We start from the raw sequence: 15,763 nt of genomic DNA, 5'->3' as shown, positions 1-15,763 counted from the left end.
GGTATGTGAGTGGAAAGGAAAAAAATTGAAAAACATTGTTTTAATCGTACCTAATTGCTTTGTGATGTTCATGGTTTCATAACTCCAAAGGAAATGGACCAATGACAATTTTTCTCAACCAAAATATTTCAGCATCAATTAGGTCTAGATCAGTGAGACTGCACATTTTTTTCCTTACTAATAGAGCACCTATGGCAGAGTAGAAAGAAAAAGGTTGAAAACTACTGCTCTAAACTCTTCCCTATTGATGCTTTTCTCAATATCTTTTAAATATTGTAATTATACTCACTTCTTTTGACAGCTCAACCCATATAACTATTACCCTTTCTGTGAAAAGAATGTCCTTTAGAACCCTTTTAAATCTCACCCTTTTCACCTCCTTCCCTTTCTTACTTTCAATCAGTGCCCTCTAGTTTGTGTTTCCCTACCCCAGGAAAAAGTCTTCTTACCTTATCTATGGCCCTCATTATTTTATAAATCTCTGCAAAGGTTCATCCTCAGCCTCCAACACTTCAGAAGAAAATTCCTAGCTTATCTGGACTCCCTTTATAACTTAAGCCTGACATTCTCATCAAAATGTTCTGCATCCTTTCTAGCTTCACTCTATCTTGCCTATACCTGGGTGATGAAAATAATGCACAATACACCCAAGTGGGGTCTCACTTACATCATTTACAGTTGTAAAGTAACATCCTTACTCCTGTACTCAATGCCTTCACCAATGAAGGCTCCAACATGCTAAATACCTTCTTCACCACTCTGTCTACCTTTGTCACCACTTTCTTTCAGAGGACAATGTACCTGTACCCCATCTAATCTGTTCAAAAACACCCTCCAGGGCCTTACCATTCAATTTTAAATCCTACCCTAGTTTAACCTACCTGAGTGCAACACTTTGCCCTTCTCTAAGTTAAATTCTATCTGCTCATTTTCCTACTTCATCTAAATGTTGTTTAAGGCCCTTTTACACTGCCCTTGAAAGACAGTAATTAACCAGCTTTTTATCACTTCACTTACCCGTGTGAACACAATGAACATGGTAATGGGGTTTTTCTCAAACTTATACTTACCTGTCAAGGTAGGTAGTATCATAGCCAATGTGTTTTGCATCGGCTCCAGTATAAAAAGCTTACCCGCCTTCCTGGGACACCAATGCTGTAATGCTACAGGTCCCGCCTCCTTTTGCACCAGGATGCCAGGTCCCTATGTGAAATGTTGCACTGAACCAGCTTTTCCTGGTTCAGCATGAATGCTATGACCCAACCTAGCTTTAAACATGGGTCATTTGCACACCAATTTAGTAGGATCTCTGTGTAAAAGGGCCTCTTGATAACATTCTTCCTGATTATGCCACCAATTTTAGTGCAGACTTACTAACCACATTCACTATCTTGTTATCCAAATTATTCATGTAGACCCAGCAGTGATCCCTGCAACATATCACTCAGACCTCTGATCTGAGTAACAGCCTTTCACTTCCACCACCTGACTCCCTCCACCAAGTCAATTCTCTATCTATGTAGCCAGATCTCTTGTCTCGTATATGAACTGACCTTCTGGCACCTTGGAAAAATCCATGTGGACAATGCTCTTGGTGAGCTCTTCAAAAAAAAATCCCCCCCCAAAAAACACACAAAGCCATGCTGACTATCACTAATCAGTCCTACCTTTCCACTTGCCTGTCAATCCTGTCCCTTAGAATCTCCTCCAGTAACTTATCAACAACTGATGTTAAGCTCCATTGTCTTGTAGTTCCATGGCTTCCCCTTGCAGCCTTTTCTAAAATAAAGGCACAACATCCGCCATCCTCCTGTCTCCCAGCTCCTCACTTGTGCTTAATGATTATTCAACTATCTCTGCCAGGGCTCCTGCAATTCCTTCCCACAATATCCTTGGATATACCTGATCAGTACCTAGGAGTTTATCTACCTCTATATGTTTAAAGACATCCAGTACCTCTTCTTGTGCAATGTGAACTCCCTCTGGCCATCACTGTTCACTTCCCCAAGTGCCCTAAACTCGATGTCCTTCTTCACAGCAAATGCAGATGAGAAACACATGCTAAAGATCACCCCGTCTTCTGTTTCTCCACACGCAGATGACATAATTGATATTTTTAAAAATCCAATTCTCTCACTAGTTACTCTTTTTCCTTAATATTTGGCTTCTCTTTGCTTTCCTGATTTTCTTCTTAAATGGCTTACACTGGGGAGCTCAGAAAGCTGTGCAAACTTACAGGCCCAAGTGTTACTAAGTTCTGAATAAGTTGTGTAACTGAAGACTCAAGGTACTCGATCGAATCACTGAGTTTAGGTTTGGGAGTTAGTCTATGGATGTGAACTGGTATGAACTGGCCTTTCTTCATTGATTGGCTCTGGATTACTTGAAAGAGAAGCATCCTGAATCTGGGCAAAATTCTTAATATTACCCTGTCCAATGTCTTCCCATGTTAGGCTGTATCTGTCATCTCGTCTGAGTGTGAATGACAGAAATCTAGCCCAGTTTTCTATTTCTGGAACAGAAAATGATATTCATGTACTTTGATGGTGAGGCACTATAAAATTGCTCAGCACTTTTGCTGTATTGAGATAATTTTTATCATTTGATTTTTTGTGAAGCAAATCAAGATAATGTAATGTTTATATATTTGTTCAAAAGTTATTGTTCTTTCCCTTGTTCATCCAATTAATTCTGTTAAGTATAGCTGTTACATTTGCTGAATTACTTAGAACATTACATCATAATATGGGCCCTTCAGCCCACAACATTGTTTTGACCTATATAAACCTACTCAAAAAAACTAAACCTTCCCTATCTTACACCCATAACCCTCTATTTTCTTGCATTCACGTGCCTGTCTTAGAGTCTTTTAATGTTCTGATTGTACCTGCCTCCTCCACCAACACTCCTGACAATTCTTGTCCAGCACTCACTTAACTGTGTAAAAAAATTTACCCCTATCATCTCTCCTAAACTTTCTTCCCCTCACCTCAAACAGATGTCCTCTGGTATTTGCTACTGTCACCCCAGGGAAAAGGAGCTACTATCCACCCTATCAATGCCTCTCACAATATTGCATACCTTTATTAAGTCACCTCTCATCCTTCTTCGCTCTGTTAACCTTGCCTCATAAGACATGATCTCCAATCCAGGCAATATCCTGGCAAATCTCCTTTGCACCCTCTCTAAAGCTTCCCCATCCTTCCTGTAATGAGGTGATCAGAATGGAACACTATTCCAAATGGGGTCTAACCAATTTTTTTTTAAATTTATACATACAGCCCTTTCATCCCAAAAGCCTGTGTCCCCCAAATGCACCATTTAACCTACAATCCCCTTACATTTTTGAAGGATAGAAAGAAACTGCAACACCCAAAAGAACCCCAAGCAGACAAGGGGAGTATGTACAAACTCCTTACAGATTGAACTGAATTTGAACATGGGTCACTGGCAGTGTAATAGAATAGTGCTATTCATGCTACAACATTTATGGAGCTGCAACATTATCTAACAGCTCTTGAACTCAATTACCTGACTAATGAAGGCCAGCATACATAAGCTTTCTGAACTACCCTACCAATGTGCTTGGAAACCCTCAGAGATCTTTAGGTTTGGACCCCTAAGTCCCTCCATTCTTCCACAATCTTAAGAATCTTGCCATTAACCATGTATTCCTTCTTCAAGTTCGACCTTCCAAATGCATCATTTCACACTCATTTGGATTGAACTTCCATCTGCTACTCTCCACACACTCTGCATCCTGTCTCTATAATCTTGTCATTACAAAAATGCCAAACATATATTGAATTCATTCAGTAACATAAACAACTCTGCTTCAAAGTCACACATACAAGAGAGACAAAGGGAATGTTTTATGCAGACAGTGAAACAAAATAATCTCTTACCTTATCTGGAAATGGAGATTTCTTCACTGAAAAATATTCACAAAATATGGTACATCAGTGTTCCACAAGATTTACAAATGACTAATCAGATCATCTATCTTGTATATTGCACAAAGGTATATTGTTTTTTTTATTTTTTTTTTTATTTTTCACACAATAAACCATACTGACCAAAATACATACAGACATTTTTCTCTTGAACATATACAGTGTCATTTTCTCCCCTTTCCCCCCCTCCCTCCCTCTCCCCCCCTTCCCATTTATTCAAAGTTCAATCTATAAGATACATTAAATCCGTTAAACAATGTTGTTGATGCTGATATTAAACTAGTTAGGATTGACAGTACAGAGGGAGATGCACGAGCACTTCAGGGATATAGAGAAGGCCACAACAGATTACTCCCATGGATACACAAAAGAATTGATGCTATGTGAGCAGGAAAATTGTCAGTTCATCCACAGTGCACAAAATTTAATGATGAGGAATTGATAAATGCCCATCTTCAAAGGGACCTCAGATTCTAGTACACAAGGTCATTGAAAACCAATTAGCAATTAGGAAAGCAAATGGTATGTTAGGCTTTATTATTTAGAGGATTTGAATGATTAAGGAAGTCCCACTGCCATTATAGAGGACATCAGAGAATTATTCACACCCTTTGTAAAGAATATACTTGCATGGAGGATGTGCCAGAAAGATCCATGAGGCTAGCTCCAGTAGTGGCAGTGGTTGAATCAGGATGTATTCAGTAGTAAAAACACAATGCAGGAGAAACTCAGCAGGTCAAACAGTGCATTTTATATAGCAAAGATAAAGATACATAACCAATATTTCAGGCTTGAGCCCTACAACAAGGTATGGAAAAATGTTGACAGGCATCCAAATGAAAATATTTGGGGGAGGGGAGAAAGAGCATGGTCACAAAGGCAGGAGGTAATAGGTGGATAAATGAAGGAGGGCACAGCAGCAAGCAAGGGGAGGAGGGATGGCTAGGAGAATAGAGAGAGAAGGGGATGGAGAGCTAAGGGAAAAAGGAAAAGGGAAGAGAAGGGAGGGAGAATGGAGAGTAAGCTAACAGAAACTGGAGGTCTATGTTAATGCCATCTGGCTGGAGAGTGCCCAGATGGAAAATCAACTGTTGTTCTTCCAATTTACAGGTGCTCATGGTGGGATAATACACGAGGCCATGGAGAGACGCACGAGTATGGGAGTGGGATGCAGAATTGAAATGTTTGGACACTGAGAGATCCCAGTCACTGATGACGACAGAACGAAGGTGTTCAGTGAAGCAATCTCCCAGTCTGCAAGCATTCTCTCTGATGTAGAGAAGGACACAAGGGATGCAGTAGATCACTCCCATGGATACCCAAGAGAATTGATACTCCACTTTAAAGGCCTGTTTGGGGCCCTGAACTGTGGTGAGGGAGGAACTGTGGTCACAAGTATTGTGCTTCCTGTGGCCACAGGGGAAGGTGCCCGGGGGGGGGGGGATGGGGGGGGGTAGGGTAGGGAAAGTGCATGAGGGAGTCATGGAGGCAGCAGTCTCTACAGAAGGCAAAGGTGGTGGGGGGAGGGGGTAGTGTCTGGTAGTGGGATCATGTTGTAGATGCCAGAAATTATGAAGGATAATGTTTTGGATGCAGAGGCTGGTGAAGTCGTAGGTGAGGAGAAAGGGAATCCTGTGTTTGTTGCATCTGGGGACAGAGGGGGTCAGGGCAGATGAGCAGGAAATGGAAGAGATGCGGGTGAGGGCTGAGTTGATGGTGGTGGAGGGGAAGATACATTGTGGAAGAGGGTGAACATTTCAGATGATCTGGAGTGGAAGACCTCATCTTGGGAATAGTTGCGACGGAGATGAAATTGCGAGAATGGAATAGAATGCTTGCAGGGGACTGGGTGTGAGGAAGTGTAGTTGAGGTAGTTGTGGGAACTGGTAAGTTTATAAAATATATCAGTGGAAAACTTGTCTCCCAAGATGGAGACAGAGAGATCTAGAAAGGAAAGAGTGTTGTCAGAGAAAGTCCAGGTGAGCTTAAGATTGGTGTGGTTGTTGGCAGTGAAGTGAATGAAGTTGACGAGCTCATCACGGGTGCAATATAGCGGAGAGAGAGTTGATGGCCCTTCCCTGTGTAGGCTTGCAGCATTGATTTCTCCAGAAAGCCCACAAACGTGCAGACATAACTGGGACCCATGTAGGTACCCATGGCTACTTCTTTGATTTCAACGAAGTAAGATGAGTGAAAGGAGAAGTTATTAAGAGTGAGAACAAGTTCTACCAGGCAGAGGAGGGTAAGTAAGATTGTTTGTGCATCTGTACATATGATAAATTCACTTCACCTTCTTAATAAATCTATGTCAACTGTTAACTTTAGTTAGGATATTCAAGAGTTCAGTTACTACATCCTTCATTGCAGAATTTTCCTTTCAAGATAATTGGCTCTTAGTTACCCATTTCCTCCATTTCCTCCATTCTAAAGTTGTAGGGTCACATTTGCTAGCCTCCAATTTATAAGAAAAGTTCCACAATTTAGAGAATTTTGGAAGATGATATACAGAGTCTTCACTCACTCTATCACCACTTTATTTTAGAGGAACTGAGGGCATGGTGAAAGGGTGGCATGGTTAAAGTAGCAGTTAGCGCAACACTGATGCAACATCAACGATCGGGACTAGGGTTCGAATCCAGTACTGTCTGTAAGGAATTGGTACGTTCTTACCCTGTCTGTGTGGGTTTCTTCTGAGGACTCTGGTTTCCTTCCATTGTTCAAAATGTATTGGGGGTTGTAGGTCAATTGGGTGGCAAGGGTTTGTGGACCGAAAAGGGCTTGTTACTGTGTTGTACGTCAAAATGTGTGAGAACAATTGGAGAACTCTTTCAAAGAGTTCAAATGCTGAAAAATGATTTATCAATGCATTTGTTGAATTGAAACACTCCAAAGTAAATGAGTTGAGGCAAAAAGGAGAATCAATGATTACAATTGAAAATCATGGAATTAGTTTTAAAGAAAACTTGAGATACAGGAGATTGTAGATGCTGGAATCTGGAGCAAAAAACCTGCTGGAGGAGTTCAGCAGGTCGAACAGCAACCATGGGAAAATGGACAATGACGTTTTAGGTTCTGGCCCAAAACTTCGACATATTCTTTTTCCCATGGATGCTGCTCAATCTGCTGAGCTCCTCCACCAGAATGCTGTTTTGTTAAAGAAAGCTTCGTAGAGTGGAAAGCTCAAGCCAGCATTTTATATCACAGTGTCCTGATTTGACTATCATACCTTTAAATTATATCTGAAACAAATATAAAATAAGTTTGTCACTATAATTTAATGGATATTATGCCCTTTAAATACTAATATTATAATATCTAATACCTACTTCATTTACAATTATTCACTTCATCAAAGAAGCAACAATATGCATTTTGGTACTACCTTTAAGTGGTGCTTTGGAGTATCCTATTGGGATAAAATCTGATATTATGCAACATTGTTAGGAGATGTTAGGACAGGAATCAAGTATGTTATTGGAGAAAAGTTTGACTAGAATTAACTTAAGGGAGATGGCAGGATTGAATATTTGAATGAGTAAATTCTGCAAGTTAAAGCAAAGACTGACGATAAGACATAGGAACATAAATAGCATTGAATCTGCTCTGCTATTTAATTATGAGCTGATCCATTTTCCCACTCAGCCCCACTGCCTGGCCTTCTCCCTATAACCTTTGATATCCAGGTTAATCAAGAACCTATCAATCTTTGCCTTAAATACACCCAATGACCTGACCTCCAGAACTGCCTGTGGCAACAAACTCTGGCTGAAGAAATTCCTCTGCATCTCTTAAAAGTGGATACTCTTTAATCCTGAAAATGTGCCTTTTGCCCTAGACTCTCCACCATGGGAAACAGCCTTTCTACATCTACTCTCTCCACACCTTTCAACATTTGAAATGTTTCAATGAGATCCCCCTTTATTCTCCCAAATTCCAATGAATGTTGGCAAAAGGTTGTCAAATGCTCCACATATGATAACCCTTTCATTCCCAGAATCATCCTTGGAATCTCCTCTGAACCCTCTCCACTGTCAGCACATCCTTTCTTAAACAAGAACCCCAAAACTTCCCACAATACTCCAAATGAGATCTCATCAGTGCCTTATACAGCCTCAATATCACATCCCTGCTCTTATGTATTCTATTCCTCTTGAAAGTGAATGCCAGCATTGTATTTGCCTTCTTCACCACCAACTCAACATGCAAGTTTACCTTTAGGCCATCCTACACAAGGACTCCAAGGTCCCTTTGCATCTGGGTATCTTCAATTTTCTCTCCATTTTAAAAATAGTCTGCTTGTTTATTTCTTTTACCAAAGTGCATGACTGTCCACTTTCCAACATCATATTTCATTTGCCATCTCTCTACCCATTCTCCTAATCTAAATCCTTCTGCAACTTCCCTGTTTCCTCAACAATACCTGCTCCTCCACCTGCCTTCGTATTATCTTCCATTCATTTCATAATCCAAATCATAATATACAACATGTAAATAAGCAGCCCTAACATCAACCTCTATGGACACCACGAGCATGTGGAAGCCAATCAGAATATGATACCTCTATTCCGACTCTCTGCTTTGTGCCAATCATCAAATGTTCTACCGACACTAGTATGTTTTCTGTGATACTATGGGCTCTTATCAAGTAGCCTCATCTGTGGCGCCTTGTTAAAGCCCATCTAAATTTCACAATACACAGCATTCGCTGCATCTTATTTATCTTGCCTGCTTGTCACTTTTTCAAAGAATTCCAATAAGTTTGTCAAGTAAAATTTCTCTTAATGCTGGCTTTGGCCTATCTTATCATGAGCTTCCAAGTACTCCGTTACCTCATTCTTGAAAATTAACTCCAACATCTTCCCAATCACTCATGCCAGGCTAACTGGCCACAATTTCCTTTCTTCTGCCTCCCTCTTTTAAGTACTTGCGATTTTCTAGTCCTCCGGGACCATACCAAAATCTAACAATTCCTGAAGGATTATTGTCAGTGCCTCCACAATACCGCTAATTCTTTCAGAACCTGATAGTGAAATCCATCTGGTCCAGAAGATTATCCACCCTTGGAGTATTCTGCTTTCTGATCACTTTCTCCTTCGAAATAGTAACTGCATTCACTTCCCTTCCCTGATACCCTTCGATATCTGGAACACTGCTAATGTCTTCCATAGTGAACACTGATGCAAAATACTCATTTAGTTCCTTTGTCATCTCCTTGTCACTTATTATTATTTCTTCACCGTCATTTTCTAGTGAGCTTATATTTATTCTCACCTCTCTTTTACTCTTGATTTACTTGGAGCTTTTTGCATCCTCTTTGATATTATTTCTACTTTCATACTTCAATTTTTCTCTCCTTATGCATTTTTATTTACCTGCTGCAGATTTTTAAGAACTTCTCAATCCTCTGTCTTCCCATTCATTTTTATTTCCTTTTACGCCCTCTCTTTTGCTTTACATTGGCTATAACTTCTCTTGTCAGCCACAGTTGCAACATTTTTCCATTTGAATATTTCCTGTTTTTTGGTCTGTATTTAACCAACACTTTCCTCATTTCTTGCAGAAACTCCATCCATTGCTGTTCTGCTGTCTTCCCTACTAGTACCTTCTTTCAATCTACTTTGGCCAGTTCCTCTTTCATGCCACTGCAATTCCATTTACTCCACTAAAATATCGACACACCTGGCTTTAGCTTCTTCTTGTTAAAATCTCAAATTAAATTCAATCATAGAGATCACTGCCCCCTGATGCTTCCTTCTCTAATCACCTCTAGTGCATTATACAACCCCCAATCCTGTACAGCCGATCTCTTCATGGGTTCATCAACAAGCTGCTCTAAAAAGCCATTTCGTAGACATTCTACAAATTGTCTCTCCTGAGATTCAGTCCCAACCTCATTTTCCTAATCTACTTGCATGTTAAAACCTCTCATGACTACCATAGCATTGCCCTCTGACATGCCTTTTTTATTTGTATTGTAATTTGTTATCGAATCCTGGTTACTATTTGGAGGTCTGTATCTAACTGCCAACAGTGTTATTTTACCTTTTCCATTTTATAACTCAGTCGACAATGATTCTATATCTTCTGATCCCATGTCATCTCTTTCTAATGATTTACTGTCCAACAGAGCCACGCTACCTCCTCTACTTACCTGGCTATCCTTTTGATACATTGTGTATCCTTGGACACAAAGCTCCCAATGCGATCCCTCCTCTAGCCACAACTCTGTGATTTCCACAACATCATGCGTGCCAGTTTTTTTCTTATGCTGCGTGCATTTAAATACAAACTACTGGAGTAAAGCCAGACCATCTGAAGATGATGGAATCAAGTGCAATGCACAAATGTTCTGGAGAATCTCAGCAGGTAATGCAGCATCCATAGGAAGTAAAGCATAACCAATAATTTGGGCCTGGGCCCTTTGTCAGGACTGAGAATAAAAACAGGTAGATGCCTAAATAAAAAGATGAGGATGGAGGGAAGAAGGGGAAGGGGGAAGAGCATAGGCTAACAGGTAAAATATCATTGTAAAATACAAAAGTCTGCAGCCTCTTTGGTTGAAGTAAAAGCACAATGCTGGAGAAACTCAGCTGGTCAAATGGTGCACTTTATGTAGCTAAGATAAAGATACAGAACCAACTTTATGGGCTTGAGCCCTTCATTAATGTACCTTCATCAGGGTGGCTTAAACCTAAAATGTTTGATACGTACCTTTATCTTTGCTACACCAGTACTCTTCAGCATTGTGTCTTTATTTTAGGTCAGAGATAATTGGTGGATATAGGTGGGAGAGTAGAAAAGAAAAAAGCTGAAGTAATATGGGAATATGGGAAGATAGCTCATTGACAGGAGAGGGAAGGGGGTGGGGAGCTAGATGAAGGGAGACAGAGTGATAGGGAAAGAGAGAAACCAAGGTAGAGGGTTAATGGATATTGATGCTGCATGGTTGGAGACTGCTGAGACAGAATAGAAGTTGTTCCTTCAATTTGAGGGTAGCCTTGGTTTGGCAGTATATGAGACCATGGATAGACAAGTCAGTGTGGCAATGGTGTGTGGAATTGAAGTGGTTGGTCACTGGGAGGTCTTTGCTGTTGGAGCAGACAGAGCAAAGGTGCTCAACAAAACGATCCTCTAGTCTTTGTCCAGTCTCCCCGATGTAGGGTGGTGGGTGGGGACAAGGGGAATCTTGTTTTTGTTATGTATTGGTGCGGAAGGGGTCATGATAGGTGTGCGTACAATGGAGGAGATGTGGGTGAGTGCTGAGTTTAAAGCAGTAGAGGGAAAGCCACGTTTACTGAAGAAGTAGGACATGTCAGATGTTCTGGTATGTAAGACCTCATCCTGAGAGCAGAAATGGCAGAAACAGAGGAATTGAGAGAAAGAAATAAAATCCTCAATGGTAGACAGGGTGGGTAGAGATGCAGTTGAGGTAACTGTAGTAGTGACTTTATAGAAGATGTCTATGGATAGTTTGTCTTTTTAAGATGGAAACAGAGGGATTGAGAAAGAAGTGTGTGTGGCCAGAGATGGACCAAATGAACTTGAGATCAAGATAAAAGTTGGCAGCAAAGTGAATACAGTTGACAAACTCTTCATGGGTGCAGGAGGCAGCACCAATGTATTCATCAATGTAGCAGAGGAAGAGTTGAGGTGTCTTGCTTGTGTTGGCTTGCTCCTTATAACAGACAAAAATAGCCTGCATTTTGACATGGAGAAAGTGGGATGAATCAAAGGAGGAGTTATTGAGGTTGAGGACAAGTTCTAGCAAAAGCAATGGAATTCACAGCCTTCAGCAGCTTGGCAACAAAAGTGCAGTCTGAGCTTCCATGAGCCAAAGCTAGATGATTGTATATTGTCATACATATTGTACACATACACCAAAATTATTATTGACTGCAGCTGAACAAGTATAGCTGCTGTAAAAACTAAACAAAAATTTTTAAAACTACAATTGTATACTTAAATGAATTAAAAAGACACCATAAATACAAAAAAGAAAAATAATAAATATTGGTGTTAAAACATTTCTTCTGTGATGGCAAGGCAGTCCATGATTAGTGAAACAAGGGGAGGTTCCAGAGTCTGTTAAGTGTTGGAAATAAACTGTTCTTGAACCTGAAGGTTCTTTGGGCTTCTGTACCTTCTGCCCGAAGGTAGCAGTGATTTGAAAGGAAATGTTTAGAAATTTCACTTACCCATTGAAGGGGAATCTCTTTCAACCTGTTGGCTGCCTGGTTGATCCAAAAGTGGTTTCCTACTCCTGTCAACTTTGGGAGCTGCAAGAAAACAGTTTACATAAATCATAAACTGATGAAGTTGGAAAGTAAAGAATCACTTATCGAAACAATGCTGCAGAGAAATTGGATCGGACTCCTTGTGGCGCATTCTACAGAAAAAAAAAGCAAAATTGCTTAAAATGAATTCCAAAATAGTGTTGGGCATTTTTCACTCTGAGATACAATAAGTGCAGTCCCCAATACATCTACTAACATTGTGCTGCACAGTGATCTTGGAACAATGGAACTTGAAAGCACAGTTTTCAGAGCAGCACATATTATGGCTACTATGGAAGAGAATGAGACTGCAGGACAGAGGTGAAGAATATCCACAAAGTCTGTGATACCTTATAAGATTGCTGACATCACACAGTCCCACTTGCTGGCTTGCAACCAACCTTGACTGGTTGAACTCCTATCAATCATAAGATGACACACCCATTTTTGCGACCACATTGCCCAGATTCTTTCCCTTCTCCAACCTGCTCTATCTGCTCATCGCCCACTCATATCTCCCATTCTCCATAATTTTAAATTCAGAAATAGCCAAGTTTGGCTCCAAAACCACTTATAAATTAATTGATGACATTAATGCTGAATAATGGGTAATGATGAGCCAGATTACAGGATGTTGTCACCACTCATCACCTCCTATTCTCCTTCCCTCCCAACCTGATCATCTCTTGATCAGCCTTTCCTCACCTCAATCTGCCCATCTCTTTTCAACTTTTGCCTCACCTATCCCCCTCCCCCTTTATACTGTTATCTTCCATTTGGTCTCTCAGTCCTACTGAAGTTCCTGACCTGAAATTTCAGCTGTCTCTTTCCCTCACAGATGCAGCCTGTCCGGTTCAACTCTTCCAACTGGTCATTGTTTGCTCCAGATTGCAGCAACTACAGATTTTGTGTCTCTCATGAGATGACGTTCCAGCATTGATTAGGGATAATCTCTGAAGTGAATTTGACTCCCAATTTGGGAAAGTTTGCACTGCTTGATCCAATAGCAAAATTTGAGGGAGAAATTCCTGGCAGAGGCTGAGGAATAAAGGATGTAAGGACATGATTTGCCTCTTCTTTGGGAGACATCATAAAGTGCAGGATGGAAAGTGAAATGTATAGGCAAGAAAACAATAATCAAATTCAATTAGTATGCTGGAAAGCATGACATTACAGTGATTTTTTTAAAATCTGACCATATGGTGTGCCTCCTGCAGAGACTTCATTACTACTTTCTTCAGGAGTGCAGAAAATCAGGCACACATTGAATAAAAAGGTGTGGGGGTTGGGGGGTCTTAAGAAAGCAGCCTCTATCCTCAAAGACATCTACTACCCAGGCAATGCCCTTTTTACCCATTGAGAAAAAGGTACAGGAACCTAAAGACGAGCTCTCAGCAGCACAGGGACAGCTTCTTCCCCACTGCCATCAGATTCCTGAATGATCAATGAACCAAAGACACAGCCTTACTTTGACTTTGTGCATGAGATTTATTTATTGTAAGGTGATCTTTATAAATGTTTACACTGTGATATTGCTGCAAAACAATGAATTTTGTGACTTGTCATGACAATAAATTCTGATTCTGATTAATACTTCCCCTTCTGTACTTTGAAATGCTCATTGCTAGCAATTTCCCATGAACTTCAGCAGGGATTTTTCTCTCTCTGTGACTTTACTGTTATGAGCCCAGAGGACCCCAAAACCCAGCAGCAATAGATATTCACCAAGACAAGTGGTTACTTAAACATAAGTTGCTTTTAATTATCTTTAAACATGAAAACAGAATCAAACTTTATCTTATCACTACTAACTTAACCTAACAACCCTCCGCTCCTTCTAATTCTAAGCGCATGTGTATGTAATGTGTATATATAAGTTCAAAAGAATTATTTAATTCGCAGTCCAATCTCACTTTTCACTCCTCCAAGTTCACTGGTTGCAGGCATTTTTTTTTGGAAAATTTTATTTATTGATTATAATAAATCATACAATAAAAATGAGTAAATAGATAATATTTTACCCCATATAACCCACTCACCCCACCAAACCCTAACTCACCTGCCCCCCAACCTCCCTCTAAACTACCCCAAAAGAAAGAAAGAAGAGGAGAGAATAGAAGAGGAGATTGAATAACATAACAGCCCTCAATTATTGCCATGATTTTGGCAGCATCATCAATTTGTGGGAAAAAAACTTACAAATTCAACCTCATATATTTCATATACAGGCTCCAGGTTTTAACAAAGAAGGAATAATTATTATGTAAATTATGTTATCTTTTCCAGTGGAATACAAGATCTCATTTCCAAATGCCATCGTTGAATACTCAAATCGGATTCGTTTTTCCAAACATTTTCTAGCCACAGCTAAGGCCAATCTCAAAAAAGCAATTTGATATTTATCTAATTTTAATTTCAAACTCAATTTCTTAATATAACCCAGTAAAAATACCATAGGATCAAGTGAAATTTTAAATTTGAATATAGCTCTAAAAGTTCCTAAATTCTATTCCAAAAAGGTTTAACCGTCTCACATGACCAAGTAGACTAAAAAAGAACCAACTTGTTTATGGCACCTAAAACATAAATCAGAAGAAATAAACTTATATTTCCTTAATTTATCTGGGGTCAAATACAATGGACAAAGAAAATTATAATGAACCAATCTATATCTTACATTCACAATTTTAGTCATGCCATCCTCACATAAGGTCATCCAATCATCCTGAGAAATAGATATGGACAAATCTTTTTCCCATTTTAATTTAGATTTATAAATATCCGGCTTAAGCATTTTAGTCTGCAATAAAGCATACATCTCAGATACAAATCCTTTCTTACCACCATCAGTAAGATTTCAAATTTAGATCGCCAAGGTAACCGTAACATACACCCAAAATTATCCAACAATAGTGCTTTAAGTTGATAATAAGAAAACAAAGTATTCGAAGATATTTCAGATTTCTCTTTCATCCTCTGAAACTAAATAAATTATCCAGCTTCATAGCAATCTTCTAGCAATCTAATTCCTTTCTGTTCCCACAGTTTCAAAAGTTAATTATTAAATGTAAAAGGAAATGGTTATTTTGAAACAAAGGAGTTTTAGCCAAGATTTTACCTTCAGTACCTATAATTTCATTCTTCTTAATCCATAACTCCATTAAGTGTTTCAACACTGGTAAATTATAACTCTGTAATAACTGAGAATTCCATTTATAAATAAACTGATCCATCCTCTTCTCATCAATCTGAGATATTTCAATATTAGCCCATATCAAAGATTTATCTACTTCAAACATCCTACTAATAAATTTCAACTGTGCCGATTCATAATAACCTTGAAAATGAGGAAGTTGCAATCCTCCTAAAGCATACTTCCAAGTTAATTTCTATAATGACACCTTCGCCATTTTATCTTTCCACAAAAATTTCCTCACTGAAGCATTCAAATCTTTTTTAAAAATTTGAGGAATCTTTCAAGGAATAGAATGAAAGAGGTATTGATTACGGGGAAAGATATTAATTTTAACACAATTA

At 39.4% G+C, this 15,763-nt stretch overlaps 1 protein-coding gene across 5 annotated transcripts in view; it reads right to left on the bottom strand.

The window, feature by feature from the left end:
- lcp2a (lymphocyte cytosolic protein 2a) overlaps nt 1-15,763 on the bottom strand; it is a 195,207-nt gene that overhangs the window by 34,233 nt on the left and 145,211 nt on the right. For all 5 annotated transcript variants that reach the window (XM_069898929.1, XM_069898928.1, XM_069898926.1 and 2 more), the window contains exons 10-11: nt 12,149-12,229; nt 3,906-3,931 (exon numbers count right to left, since the gene is read on the bottom strand). In XM_069898929.1, coding sequence (XP_069755030.1) covers nt 3,906-3,931; nt 12,149-12,229 — 107 coding nt within the window. The remainder of the gene's footprint in view (nt 1-3,905; nt 3,932-12,148; nt 12,230-15,763) is intronic.

The sequence above is a fragment of the Narcine bancroftii genome, chromosome 9 (assembly GCF_036971445.1).
Source record: "Narcine bancroftii isolate sNarBan1 chromosome 9, sNarBan1.hap1, whole genome shotgun sequence".
Classification (NCBI taxonomy): domain Eukaryota; kingdom Metazoa; phylum Chordata; class Chondrichthyes; order Torpediniformes; family Narcinidae; genus Narcine; species Narcine bancroftii.
This window is presented reverse-complemented; position numbering and strand designations above follow the sequence as displayed.